We start from the raw sequence: 13,431 nt of genomic DNA, 5'->3' as shown, positions 1-13,431 counted from the left end.
TGTCCTTTGACAGCTCTTTGGTCTTGGCCATAGTGGAGTTTGGAGTGTGACTGTTTGAGGTTGTGGACAGGTGCCATTAATACAGGTAACGAGTGGAGGACAGAGGAGCCTCTTAAAGAGGAAGTTACAGGTCTGTGAGAGCCAGAAATCTTGCTTGTTTATAGGTGACCAAATACTTATTTTCCACCATAATTTGCAAATAAATTCATAAAAAAATCCTACAATGTGATTTTCTGCATTTTTCCCCCTCATTTTGTCTGTCATAGTTGAAGTGTACCTATGATGAAAATTACAGGCCTCATCTTTTTAAGTGGGAGAACTTGCACAATTGGTGGCTGACTAAATACTTTGTTGCCCCACTGTATGCATAATGTGTTCTAAATCGCATTACATATGCATAATGTGTTCTAAATCACATTACATATGCATGTGTTCTAAATCACATATGCATTCTAAATGAATTACACTGTATGTGTGCAGACAGCCTCAGGATGGTGATGATACTGTATAACAATTCAATGGAAACATTGAATATATGATGAATAAACATCACGTTTGTGTCTCTGATTGTGCCCACTTGTGGTCCAAGTGCTCGTTAAGTTAGTGTGAGAGAGTTGTGGCAACACTGTATAAAATGTTTTTTTTTAATGCCAATAGTTTCAGCTCTGATCACCATATCCCAAAGGTAAGAATTTTCCTTCTTTATCTGACTAAGTACCACATTCCTAGACAGTGGGGTACTTGGACAGGAGAACAGAGGTGGTTCCGTGTCACAATTCACACATTCTACGATCGACACTCTCCTCACCCACCTCTGATGTTTTGAGGATTCACCCTCAGGCTACTCTCACCAGAACCCATGTTCATTAGGTCACACCGTAGCAAAACGTTTCACGGAAAACCATTTCCTATTGGACAAGTTCAGATAGTACCGCCCCTCTACCGTTTCGTGCCGAACACCAGCCAGCAACACAAGTCCAGTATTTATCAACACCTTCTGTTGTGACTGTTGTTCACCCAGCTCCAGAACCAGACTTGTTTGCCCCCCATCCTTTCCCGTCTGGATCCCCTGAAGGACAGCCCGAGGCGGGCAGGGAATGGTGGAGGGGAGCACCAGGCCTTCCTAACCCACCTGGAGAATCCCGGGCTGGGGAACCCGGGCCCCCGCACCCCCATAGGAACCAGGCCTTCCATGGAGGACCAGAGGAGCTCTGGACAGGAGGCTGATCTCGATTCACTCCACATTCCCAGCAGCTTGGTGGGAATTCTGTTCAGGGAGAATGGAGGGATCCCAAGGGAGAGGAGCGCAGTGAGGGACAAGGAGAATGAGGAGCAGGAGGAGGGGAGACTGAGGAGGATGAGGGAGAAGAAGAACGAGCAGGAGAAGGTGGCTTTGGGAGCAGTCCCAATTAGACAGACTGGAGCTGGAGGCATCACAGAGAGGGCTGTGGGCCAGGGAGAGGACCCTGAGGCAGCGGCTGGAGACAGAGGGTCCCGGCGGCCCGGGGGAACCAGGAACTTAGGGCCCTTCTGGAGCAGACCAGAGACATCCAACACATCCACAGCCTGAAAGAGAAAAGGGTGAAGCAAGAGGGTGGAGGAATGAAGAAACCCAACCATTGTTCCGATCTCTCTTCTTCCTGTGTAAAACCTAACCAACGTTCCTCTCTCTTTCCTGTGTAAAACCTAACCAACGTTCCTCTCTCTCCTGTGTAAAACCTAACCAACGTTCCTCTCTCTCTCTCTCTCTCTCTTGTGTAAAACCTAACCAACGTTCCTCTTCCTCTCTCTCCTGTGTAAAACCTAACCAACGTTCCTGTCTCTCGCTCTCCAAACCTATCCATCGTTCCTCCCTCCCCCCTGTATAGGAGCCTGCTGAAGGTGAGATTGGAACACCAGTGTTTCAGAGGGTGTAGCTCTCAGAGGGCCCCTGCTACTGCAGGACATGGTACAGTCCTCCACACAGAGGGGCCCTGCTACAGTCCTCCACACAGAGGGGCCCTGCTACGGCAGGACATGGTACAGCCATGGTATATCAGACCGTATACCACGGGTATGACAAAACAAATATTTAACCAGTTTATAATAGCATTAAGGCACCTCAGGGGTTTGTGGTATATGGCCAATACCACAGCTATGGGCTGTATCCAGGCCTTATTGGTTAAATAACCCACAGCGTTAGATATATGCTCAGATGATTTTCACAGGCTACCTTTCTGATTACCAGTTTAGTTTGCTAAAAGTTAGCTCGCTAGCTGTAACTACCTCCATTCATAGACACCAACTACCTTCAGTGTCTATTGCTGAAGGCATCTTCTTCCTGGGGACCTTCGTTAAGAACCCTGACTCTTGCTCTAAACATGAACACGCACCGCTTGCGGTATGATTTTGGGAAACATAGGGAACGTAACTTTAACATCTGCGAGAAATAATACCTTTTTTTATTTTTTAAAGGTTAAATTCCTACACACCTTCATAGAGTTAAATGTGCCCACGGCCAGATCTCCATGTTACGACGCTCGTTTACAGAAGTCAGACATGACCACTTGTGCTAATTAGCTAACGTGATTTTCCAGTTTTTTTTTTTTAAATGATATTTTTTACAACAAAGTGGTAGAAATAACTAATGATCATAATGCCCCTTGTGTACGAGCTGTTTGATAAGAAATCCTGGAATTTCAGCCTGTTCTGGTCCATATCATGACATCACAATCTGATCGGATTGATTCTGACCAATGACCAATCATCCTTTATTTGCAGATGTATCCTCCTAATGATAACGTGTTGTTAGGTGTCAAGTTACGGACACTAATTCTATGATTGCTTAAAATAAAATGATATTACTTCAAGACCATAAAGTTAATGTTTACATATTATATTTCTAAATAGATCATATCTATTTACTCCGCCCAAGACCCACCACTCAGATAATATTTCACCAACCCCAAAGGTTTGATCACCCCGGCTCTAGTCTAGACGAGGCTGCCCACCAATCAGGGCTGTGTATGTAAATATATTTACATTTGTATCACCACAACCAGACTGAGCATTTCAATGGAAAAAGGAGGTTCAGGGAAATAAATTATTTTAAAAAATATGGTGTTATTTTACTGAAATAAACAGTGATTTAGTAATCATACAGTGATGATTTAAATATAAAATAAAATAAAATACTGCATGGGGCTTTAAGTAGCAATGTGACATGATCTCTGACATTAAATCTGATATTGGTATCTCTATAACGTATTAGAGAAAGGAATGCATCCTGCCCAATTCAATCCATAACAGTGGAAATGTACAACAAAGCAGAAGATTTCACAATGATAATCATTCAATAGTAACATTAATACAGGAAAATACTGTAGTTTGATCTGAAAATAGATTTAGTCATGAAACATGTCCTTAGGGGTATCAGGTAGCCTCGCGTTAGAGAAACAGGCCTGGAACCAACATGTCGCTGGTCTCAATTAGGTCCACTATTGCTCTAAATGATTAACACAGCTGTTCACACAAAGGTTCATTTTGGAGAAATGTAAATACAGCACTAATTTCACCTATACAAAAATAAAGGATGTCACCCAGTGTACTCTATCGCCCCCTATCTTCGATAAACACAGATATTAAAACAGCCTACTAAACTAGACTTACGAACCCAAATTGGTCCACAAGGACCGAAGCGGGTTTGTAAAAAATATATATATATTCATCCTCGGATTAGATCCGTCGACTATTCCATATCTTCGATGCTTCATCAGAATCAACAGGCTCTTGGGCTGTATCATCTCTCCATGCAGAAAAAGCTTTTACTAAACTAGAATGGTTAGATCTCTGGTCGGTCTTCCCTCAGCCATAGTTATAATCACTAGAAGCAGCAGACAAGGCGATCAATTTCTCCTTTGTTATTTTATTATCCATGGGAACCCACTGGCCCAGGCCATTCATCAATCAAAGAAAATAACATCAATACGCAGACGATATTGTACTATATCTAGACAATGTATCTCTATCGCTCCCAAATGCATTGAAGATCATAGATAAAAATTCGGTTTAATCTCAAATTACAAAAATGTATAAAAACCAAAATGAGCCCTACTGCCTCTCAAGATCCCGATGGAGGACTCCATCTCTACTTACACAGTTATAGATCTGTCACTCTCATTGAAAGTGAGTCTAGGAAGCCCGGTAGATCTGTTCTATGTGCCCTATTTCTATGCTTCCCGTTCTTAAGTTTCGTTTTTGCGTCTTTTACTTTCAGTTTTGTTTTCAGCTTCAAAACAGACGAAAAAATAATATATTTTTGTTTTTGGAAAATATATTGTTTCACGGCGGTTTAGATGGTACAATGATCCTGTAGTCTATACTATACTTGCTTGTTTTGTCACAAACTGAAATTAGGTTTACCATTAGAATTTTACCAACCAGGAAATGGCAAAGTTCATTTCTTCTTCAATGTTTTTAGTGGCAACCCATAGGTACAATGTGTGAACTAAATGAATATAAAATATATGAACAGAATATGAATTTAAATATTGGTACCTGTAACCCCCCCACCACACACAAAGTTGCTGGTTCAAATCCCTGGCTGGTTCGAAGTCTGACTGGGAAACGCAATGGCTAAGGTGTTGCGTTGACAGTCTCTGGACCTGATTTGAAGACCCCGCGTTCTCCCAAGTTTGCTGCAGCACTCCGTCTCCGTTAGATTCTAGTTGCATAGAACTTAATGCCCGACCAGTTTCTGCTTTTGAGCGCCACAGGTTCTGACTGGAGGCATTTGAGGCAGTCCCTCTTTTCAGGAACTTGGCCACTCTTTATGAACGACATTATGTGTTTCTCTACTGCTGCTCCCTCATCAACGATCCTCTTTAATCTCACAGTGTTTCTTTGGCTCGGCTGGGCGCCTGTGCTACGGGTCGCCTGGGTGCCTGTGCTACGGGTCGCCTGGGTGCCTGTGCGCCGGGATTGCTGAGCGCCGGCTCAGCTGGGAGGCAGGCCGGCTGAGCGCCTGTGTGACAGGTTTGCTGGGCGCCGGCTCCGCTGGGAGACGGGCCTGCTGGGCACCTGTGTGACGGGTTTGCTGGGCGCCGGCTCAGCTGGGAGACGGGCCGGCTGGGAGCCTGTTGAGAAAAGGTTGCTTAAAAAGATAGCAAAAAATGGCAGCAAAGAATGGAAAATAATATCAAGATTTTCATATTTCACTTTTTGGCTCAACAGGAGTTGACAATGTTGCAGCTGAAACCACCAGAGAAAGACAGAGAAAAAAAAATGAATATAAAATATAGGAACAGAATATGAATAAACGTGACCATTTCAACATGACCATTTCCATGCAAATTTCCGGTCTAAAAAAATATAATATTATTAGGGATGGCTGGCAAACCATCCACTTGGAGAGCTAGCCTGACCTACAAGGTATATAAACCATCCACTTGGAGAGCTTGCCTGACCTACAAGGTGTATAAACCATCCACTTGGAGAGCTAGCCTGACCTACAAGGTATATAAACCATCCACTTGGAGAGCTAGCCTGACCTACAAGGTATATAAACCATCCACTTGGAGAGCTAGCCTGACCTACAAGGTATATAAACCATCCACTTGGAGAGCTAGCCTGACCTACAAGGTATATAAACCATCCACTTGGAGAGCTAGCCTGACCTACAAGGTGTATAAACCATCCACTTGGAGAGCTAGCCTGACCTACAAGGTGTATAAACCATCCACTTGGAGAGCTAGCCTGACCTACAAGGTGTATAAACCATCCACTTGGAGAGCTAGCCTGACCTACAAGGTGTATAAACCATCCACTTGGAGAGCTAGCCTGACCTACAAGGTATATAAACCATCCACTTGGAGAGCTAGCCTGACCTACAAGGTATATAAACCATCCACTTGGAGAGCTAGCCTGACCTACAAGGTGTATAAACCATCCACTTGGAGAGCTAGCCTGACCTACAAGGTGTATAAACCATCCACTTGGAGAGCTAGCCTGACCTACAAGGTGTATAAACCATCCACTTGGAGAGCTAGCCTGACCTACAAGGTGTGACATTTGACTTACATTTATTTTGGGGTTCACTGAGAGTGGACAGTGCTCCAGCCAAAACAACCTCATTCCACTTGAAACCTTTGAATTTGCCAGCAGACTCCGCGACTTTGTGTCGCCCTGACGTCAACGCACAGGATTCCACAGCGTTGCCAATGTTCATTAAGTTGTATCCCATTTGAACAGCCAGCGTCGGACGGTCATATGTTTTGTTCTCCTCGTTGTAGCCAGCAACAGCTCTCACTGCCGTGATGACGTGAGGTAAATTACTAGGTATGACCAAGTCCTCAAAGCACATCAGAGGTGTACACGTCCTGGCCGTGATGAGGAGTCTTGCCACCTCTCTCATTCTTTGTTGAATGTATTTGTTTCTTCTGTCATCTGGCTGTAGTTTGTTGTACAGCTCCTCTCCCATGAGGAGGATACATTTGTCATTTCTAACCACAAATGAAACTCGGCCGGAGTTCATACCACAAACTATCTTCCAAAGACCTGTGCTGACGTAGTCGGGTTGAGGACGCATCTTAAACGCCATTGCTGACTGAATCCTCATCTTTGGTCCAGGTTTTGGTTTTTCAGCTTTGGGGTTCAGAGGGCAGTATCTGACATGCTTCCGTAGTGACTTTCGAATGTACAGACCTTGACAGTGCAAGCAGTGAGTGTAACATCGAGTGGATCCTGGCACTTTGGGACGGGAACAGGAGCCCATCTCTCCACTCCCACGTCTTGCTACGGCAACATCATGCACCCTCTGACAGATCCTCTTAGCTGGATTATGAGCCCCAGAGTCTGTTTGGATGTTCATGTCTTTGTTCCCGTCTGAAGGGCTGATCTCAGTCCCCGGGGTGTTTTCATCACATAAGTTGGACAAATCAGATGGTTCGTTCACCACACCACTAGAATGGCATGTTCTCTTCGCTGGTCGCTGTGTCTCAGAGTCTTCTTTAGTGCAGGAGCTACTGTCTGAAGAGTTGCTGTCTGTTACTGAGATGTTTTCCTCACTCCAGGTAGAGAAACTAGATGCTTCATTTGATTCCACGTTACTAGAATCCTAAGAGGGAAACAAAAAGGAGAGATGAATGTAATATGAAAACTCTCGGACAGCAGAGATCCCGTTTTGGAACGTAGATATGTTCGTAGAGTTATCATATTAAATATTGTACAGTGCATTCGGAAAGTATTCAGACACCTTGACTTTTCTCCCATTTTTTTTACATTACAGCCTTATTTTCAAATTGGTAAAATACCTTTTTCCCCTCATCAATCTACACACAATACCCCATAATGACATCACAATAACCCATAATGACATCACAATACCCCATAATGACAAAGCAAAAACAGGTTTAGAAATGTTTGCAAAATAAAACATACCTTATTTACATAAGTATTCAGACCCTTTGCTATGAGACTCGAAATTGTCAGAGCAAAAACCAAGCCATGAGGTGGAAGGAATTGTCCGTAGAGCTCAGAGACAGGATTGTGTTGAGGCACAGATCTGGGTACCAAAACATTTCTGCAGTATTGAAGGTCCCCAAAAACACAGTGGCCTCCATCATCCTTAAATGGAAGAAGTTTGGCACCACCAAGACTCTTCCTAGAGCTGGCCGCCCAGCTGAGCAATCAGGGGACAAAGGCCTTGGTCAGGGAGGTGACCAACAACCCGTCACTCTGACAGAGCTCTAGAGGTCCTCTCTGGAGATGGGAGAACATTCTAGAAGGACAATCATCTCTGCAGCACTCCACCAATCAGGCCTTTATGGCAGAGTGGCCAGACGGATGCCACTCCTCAGTAAAAAGGCACATGACAGCCACTTGGAGTTTGCCAAAAGGCACCTAGACTCTCAGACCATGAGAAACAAAATTTTCTGGTCTGATGAAACCAAGATTGAACTCCTTGGCCTGAATGCCAAGTGTCACATCTGGAGGAAACCTGGCACCATCCCTACAGTGAAGCAAGGTGGTGGCAGGGACTGGAAGACTCATCAAGATTGAAGGAAACATTAACGGAGCAAAGTTCAGAGAGATCCTTGATGAAAACTTGGTTCAGATCACTCAGGACCTCAGACTGGGACGAAGGTTCACCTTCCAACAGGACAACAGCGCAGGAGTGGCTTTGGGACAAGTCTCTGAATGTCCTTAAGTGACCCAGCCAGAGCCCGGACTTGAACATCTCGGGAGAGACCTGAAAATAGCTGTACAGCGACGCTCCCCATCCAACCTGACAGAGCTTGAGAAGAATGGGAGAAACTCCCCAAATACAGGTGTGCCAAGCTTGAAGCGTCATACCCAAGAAGACTTGAGGTTGTAAACGCTGCCAAAGGTGCTTCAACAAAGTACTGCGTAAAAGGTCTGAATACTTGTGTATATGTGATAGGTTTTTATAAATTTGTGCAAATTTATAAAAACTGTTTTTGCTTTGTCATTATGGGGTATTCTGTGTAGATTGATGAGGGGGGAAAAAACTATTTAATCCATTTTAGAATAAGGCTGTAACTTAACAAAATGTGGAAAAGGGGTCTGAATACTTTACCAATGCACTGTATGTGGACAATTCTGTGGGAATGAGACTCAGATTTTTCACATTAAAATGTACACTACATGACTAGAAGTATGTGGACACCTGCTCGTCAAACATCTCATTCCAAAATCATAGGCATTAATATGGAATTGGTCCCCCCTTTTCTGCTATAACAGCCTCCACTCTTCTGGGAAGGCTTTCCACTAGATGTTGGAACATTGCTGCAGGGACTTGCTTCCATTCAGCAACAAGAGCATTAGTGAGATTAGGCCTTGCTCGCATTCGGCGTTCCATTTCATCCAAAAGGTGTTCAATGGGGTTGAGGTCAGTGCTCTGTGCAGGCCAGTCAAGTTCTTCCACACCAATCTCAACAAACCATTTCTGTATGGACTTCGCGTCATGTTGAAACAGGAAAGGGCCTTTCCCAAACTTGTTTCCACAAAGTTGGAAGCACAGAATGGTCTCGAATGTCATTGTATGCTGTGGGGTTAAGATTTCCGTTCTCTGGAACTAAGGGGTCCGGACCATGAAAAACAGCCCCAGATCATTATACCTCCTCCACCAAACTTTACAGTTTCATTATGCACTCAGACAGGTAGCGTTATCCGGTCATCCATCAAACCCAGATGGTGAAGTGTGATTCATCACTCCAGAGAACATGTTTTCACTGCTCCAGAGTCCAGTGGCGGCGAGCTTTACACCAGATGGTGATGTTAGGCTTGTGTGCAGCTGCTCGGCCGTGGAGACTAATTTAAATGAAGCTCCGACGAACAGTTAATTGTGCTGACGTTGCTGCCAGAGGCAGTTTGGAACTCTGTAGTGAGTGTTGCAACCGAGGACAGACGATTCTTAAGCTCTACATGCTTCAACACTTGGCGGTCCTGCTCTGTGAGTTTGTGTGGCCTACCACTTTGTGGCTGAGCCGTTGTTGCTCCTTGACGTTTCCACTTCACAATAACCACACCTGCAGTTAACCGGGCAGATCTAGCAGGGCAGAAATTTGACAAACCGACTTGTTGGAAATGTGGCATCCTATGACGGTGCCACGTTGAAAGTCACTAAGCTCTTCAGTAAGGCCATTCCACTGACAATGTTTGTCTATGGAGATTGTAGAACAGCACAATGGCGGTGTGCTCAATTTTACAAAATGTATATATTCATGTTAATATTTTTTTTTTGTATTCATTTTCTGTAAAGAAATTGCTTTCAAAATCTCATGTAATCATTTGGCTGTTTTCACTACAATTAAATGCTGCTTTTTGTGCTGTTCTACATGTATACTAACACATTAAATTAAATATCATCTTACTTGTTCTGAAGAAGTGCTGGGACTCTGATGAACTTTACCGTTTTCACTCTGAGCTGCGGAACAGTCTGGATTTACTGCAGAGAGGAGCTGAGAGTCACTGGTTGGTTCTGATACTCTGTTTTCACTCTGAGCTGCAGAACAGTCTGGATTTACTGCAGAGAGGAGCTGAGAGTCACTGGTTGGTTCTGATACGCTGCTGTCAGATTCCAGCTGCTGTTCCTCCTGATTCGTCCAGAGTTCCTCTTGTTTTGTGGACTCTGGTTCCTCCAGACCCAGCCTGGGACTTCTCTCCTGCTGCTCTGGGGGAACCTCCTCTTTAGAGACAGGGAGAGAGGGCTGCTGGGAGTCTGGAGAGAAGGGAGGGGGAATGGGTCTCTCCATCCCATCAACACGTTCTTCTATGTTTCCTACCTGGGGAAGGAGCTGGAGCTGAGAGTCCCTGGTTGGTTCTGATATGCTGTAATCCTCTCCATCAGGTTCTGTTTTGATCTGTTCAGTTTTGTTGGTGGGTAGAGAGTCCCTCTCTCTGTTCTCCAAGGTTTGGTCAAGATGTGAGGGCAGAGGTGGGTCCTGTTCATAGTGACTTTTCACACAGGCAGGGATTAAGATGTCTTTGGTATCAGGTTTCAGCCCTTGAGGGTGGTCTTCTTTCTGACTGGTCCTGAGTTCCTCCTGTTCCTCTTTAATCTGTGTGTGCTCTGGGTCCTCCTGCCTGGGGCTACTCTCCTGCTCACAGTGCTGCTGTTCAGGGGGAACCTCCTCTTCAGAGGCAGGAAGAGAGAGCTGCTGGGAGTCTGGAGGGAAGAAAAGGAAAACAAATCAAATCAGAGTTTATTCACGTACTGCAGGATGCAGCAGGATACAGCAGGTGTAAACAGTAATTGCAAGCTCTTCCTTAACAATGCAGTTCAGAGGAGGCTGGTGGGAGGTGCTATAGGAGGAATCAATAGAACTGAGTCCAACATGTGGTTTCCATATGATTAATACTGTTCCATTTATTCCATTCCAATAAGCCCATCCTCCTAAAACTCCTCCCACCAGCCTCCTCTGATGCAGTTATACTGGTCATATAAAGTAATACACAAGAATTTAAATTTAAAAAATGGGGGATGATAGGTTGAAGATACTGTTTCCCTGGAATAAGGATGTTTAAGGTTTCTATCACCCCGCTGAAGTTGGTGTGTGTGCGCGCACACACACACACACACACACACACAGCTTCTTGTTCCCTCTGGCTAGTGATCTGTGTGATCTTCAGACCTGGGTTCAAACAGTATTTGAAATAAATTAATACGGAGTTAAACAGATAAAACTGAGTAGACCGTTAGTACAGATCCCAAACTCACTGTGTCGGCTCGAGTAGAGATACTGTCATGTCAATTAAAGGATTTTAAAGATGTATACAGTCCTATAGACGCTCAAAACAGGGATGACTCACATTTAACCCTAACCATTCCAATGTATTTAATAGAATAAAAAAATACACAAATAAAAAAAATATATATATATTTATGGAAGTGGTGATTTTGTTATGTTACTACTGGAAACATGTTTGTTTGAGTCCCCCGGGTGTGGAGACAGACGGGTTAATATACTGCAGTCTAACTGTGTGTGTGAATGACTAAATGAGTATAATTATTTGATAAATAATTTTGTTTGCCACAGTAATTATTACAAACCTGCTCGACGTAACTTGATTTCCGGGTGGAAAACCAAATCCAACAGCCGCTGTAGACGTTTGTTCTCCTCCTTCGAACGGGAGATTTCTACCCGGTACTCGACACATTTTTTTTCAAAGACAGCCGATATCTCCACAGCAGCCGCTGTTAACCGCTGAGTCAGAAACGTATTCAACTCCATCTGTAATTTGGTAATTTTAGGGTCTATAAAGCCACATGTCAATGAGGAAAATAAACCAACTCTCTAGCTATTCACTTCCTGCTTTAATTCTTCTTCTTTTGGATTTGGTTGTTGGATTGCATCCAACTTTAAGGTGCATACACCGCCACCTACTGTAGGGAAGAGAGGGGTGTGAGTCCATTCACGGTCTACCTTCTTTGATACAATAATACAATATTGGGGAAAATGGAAATTGCCACCCATTCCACTATTGAACCCTATCTAGTCCAACTCTAGACCAGTGGGTTGAGAAGACAAAACCCTACCACTCCCCCTGCAGCTGTTCTGCAGTAAATTCTCGCAATCCCAAGTACTTCTCTACCACTGCCACCACAACCTCTATTTTCTGTGACTTTCAATTCATTTCTGCAGTACAATTGACGACCACGACTATAAATGATAAAAAGCCCACCTTGCTGAAGCAAATATTCTTCCCATCACAGTCTCTTGATCTCTCACAGGAATCCTCTCAGGATCCCTCACCCTGTACCCATGTTCCTCAACCACTCTCTTCCCTGCTTCAGCATACCACACTTCCTGTACTACTGTAACCCTGGCAACCTCAATCTGCCTTTCTCTCACCTGACACCTCGCATCTCCAGCCCCATGATCACCCCACAACTTTTCACATCATACAGGTTTCTCCGATCAAATAGCCTAATCTAAATAGAGCTCAATCAAATACAAAATGCACTGTCATGTTAAGAAACAACATATTCCATCCTTTCAACAGCGCCATGCTCCAGAGAGTAAAACCCATCACAATCCTTATCCCTTATCTCGTAATCCGGAGCGCCCTCTCCCTCTGGGTGGAGGAAACACAATAAATCATCACGAGTCCACACCATTTATGGATCAACCAAAAAGCAAGGATCCATTCTCTTCACAAATGTCACTCCCACTGGGCCAAAATCATCCTTGGGACGCGGGACGAACTCGGCGATCCTCACCACAGCTACTTCACCCTGACCCCCTCACTCTAAACAAATTCTGGAGCTTTTATCCCCGTTTTTGTGCTTCTTCTTTTTATTCTTCTATGGTGTTTTGGAACCTGTTAGAGTTGCGTAAATTAGAATCTGGTATCAGGATAAATATAACAATGAGTCACCGATTTTATACTATGTATTTTTTATTAGCTAAGTAATAAATGGCAAATGCAACTTTCGTATATACGGGCTCACTGTAATACCACGCAGGGCAGAACAGGGAACTGACAAGATGTATGTAAACAGTATTCTTTATACTGTGATAGACAGTTCCAACACGTCTGTTGGCCTATCACAGTAGAGACTGGGCGTGGTTTAAACTTGCTCAGCCTATTGCAGGCGCTCAGGCGGGTCCCCGCCTCTTGGTGCTTCTGTTGATGTAACTTGCTTGTGAAGAACATCCAGGCTCTCATGCTCCATACCGTTATCTCGCACCTGGCTCCTGTTATCTAACAAAAGGCCGCTTGTTCTCGCAACCCCACGCTCTGAATGTGCCCTCCCTTCTGTATTTTTCCAGCATGAGAAAGTCCCCTGGCCCTGACACTTTTACCAATGTTTCAAGTCAGCTATGTTGCATAACACCTACATACATCAAAACAAGCCAACAGCAGATAATATTCAATCATATATATGGTAATGGCTATAATGTAAAACACAGGATCCAACAAACCTAA

At 44.1% G+C, this 13,431-nt stretch overlaps 1 protein-coding gene across 2 annotated transcripts; it reads right to left on the bottom strand.

Annotated features, from left to right (window-relative positions):
* Positions 1-3,884: 3,884 nt before the first annotated feature.
* LOC109884846 (pinin) lies at positions 3,885-12,983 on the bottom strand. Of its 2 annotated transcripts, none has more exons than XM_031813045.1 (4): positions 11,552-12,983; positions 9,873-10,666; positions 6,058-7,093; positions 3,885-5,114 (listed from the first exon to the last, which is right to left on the bottom strand). In XM_031813045.1, the coding sequence occupies exons 1-4, from the start codon at positions 11,730-11,732 to the stop codon at positions 4,975-4,977; spliced, it is 2,151 nt and encodes a 716-aa protein (XP_031668905.1). In that variant the 5' UTR covers positions 11,733-12,983; the 3' UTR covers positions 3,885-4,974. The 2 variants fall into 2 exon arrangements, with proteins under 2 accessions (XP_031668905.1, XP_031668906.1); XM_031813046.1 differs by lacking the exon at positions 3,885-5,114 and adding an exon at positions 5,170-5,990 and having other exon boundaries at positions 6,033-7,093.
* Positions 12,984-13,431: the final 448 nt, after the last annotated feature.

Source organism: Oncorhynchus kisutch, unplaced genomic scaffold, assembly GCF_002021735.2.
Source record: "Oncorhynchus kisutch isolate 150728-3 unplaced genomic scaffold, Okis_V2 Okis04b-Okis11a_hom, whole genome shotgun sequence".
Classification (NCBI taxonomy): Eukaryota; Metazoa; Chordata; class Actinopteri; order Salmoniformes; family Salmonidae; genus Oncorhynchus; species Oncorhynchus kisutch.
The sequence above is the reverse complement of the archived record's forward strand: the minus strand, read 5'-3'. Positions and strand labels throughout refer to the sequence as shown.

What these genes read in the sequence shown, in the direction of transcription:
- LOC109884846 (XM_031813045.1), bottom strand. Translation starts at nt 11,732, where the DNA reads ATGGAGTTGAATACGTTTCTGACTCAGCGGTTAACAGCGGCTGCTGTG. An exon ending in AATCAAGTTACGTCGAGCAG is followed by an intron (nt 10,667 to 11,551) that starts GTTTGTAATAAT and finishes TCTTCCCTCCAG; the next exon opens with ACTCCCAGCAGCTCTCTCTT. An exon ending in CAGTGAACCCCAAAATAAAT is followed by an intron (nt 5,115 to 6,057) that starts GTAAGTCAAATG and finishes TTTTCTCAACAG; the next exon opens with GCTCCCAGCCGGCCCGTCTC.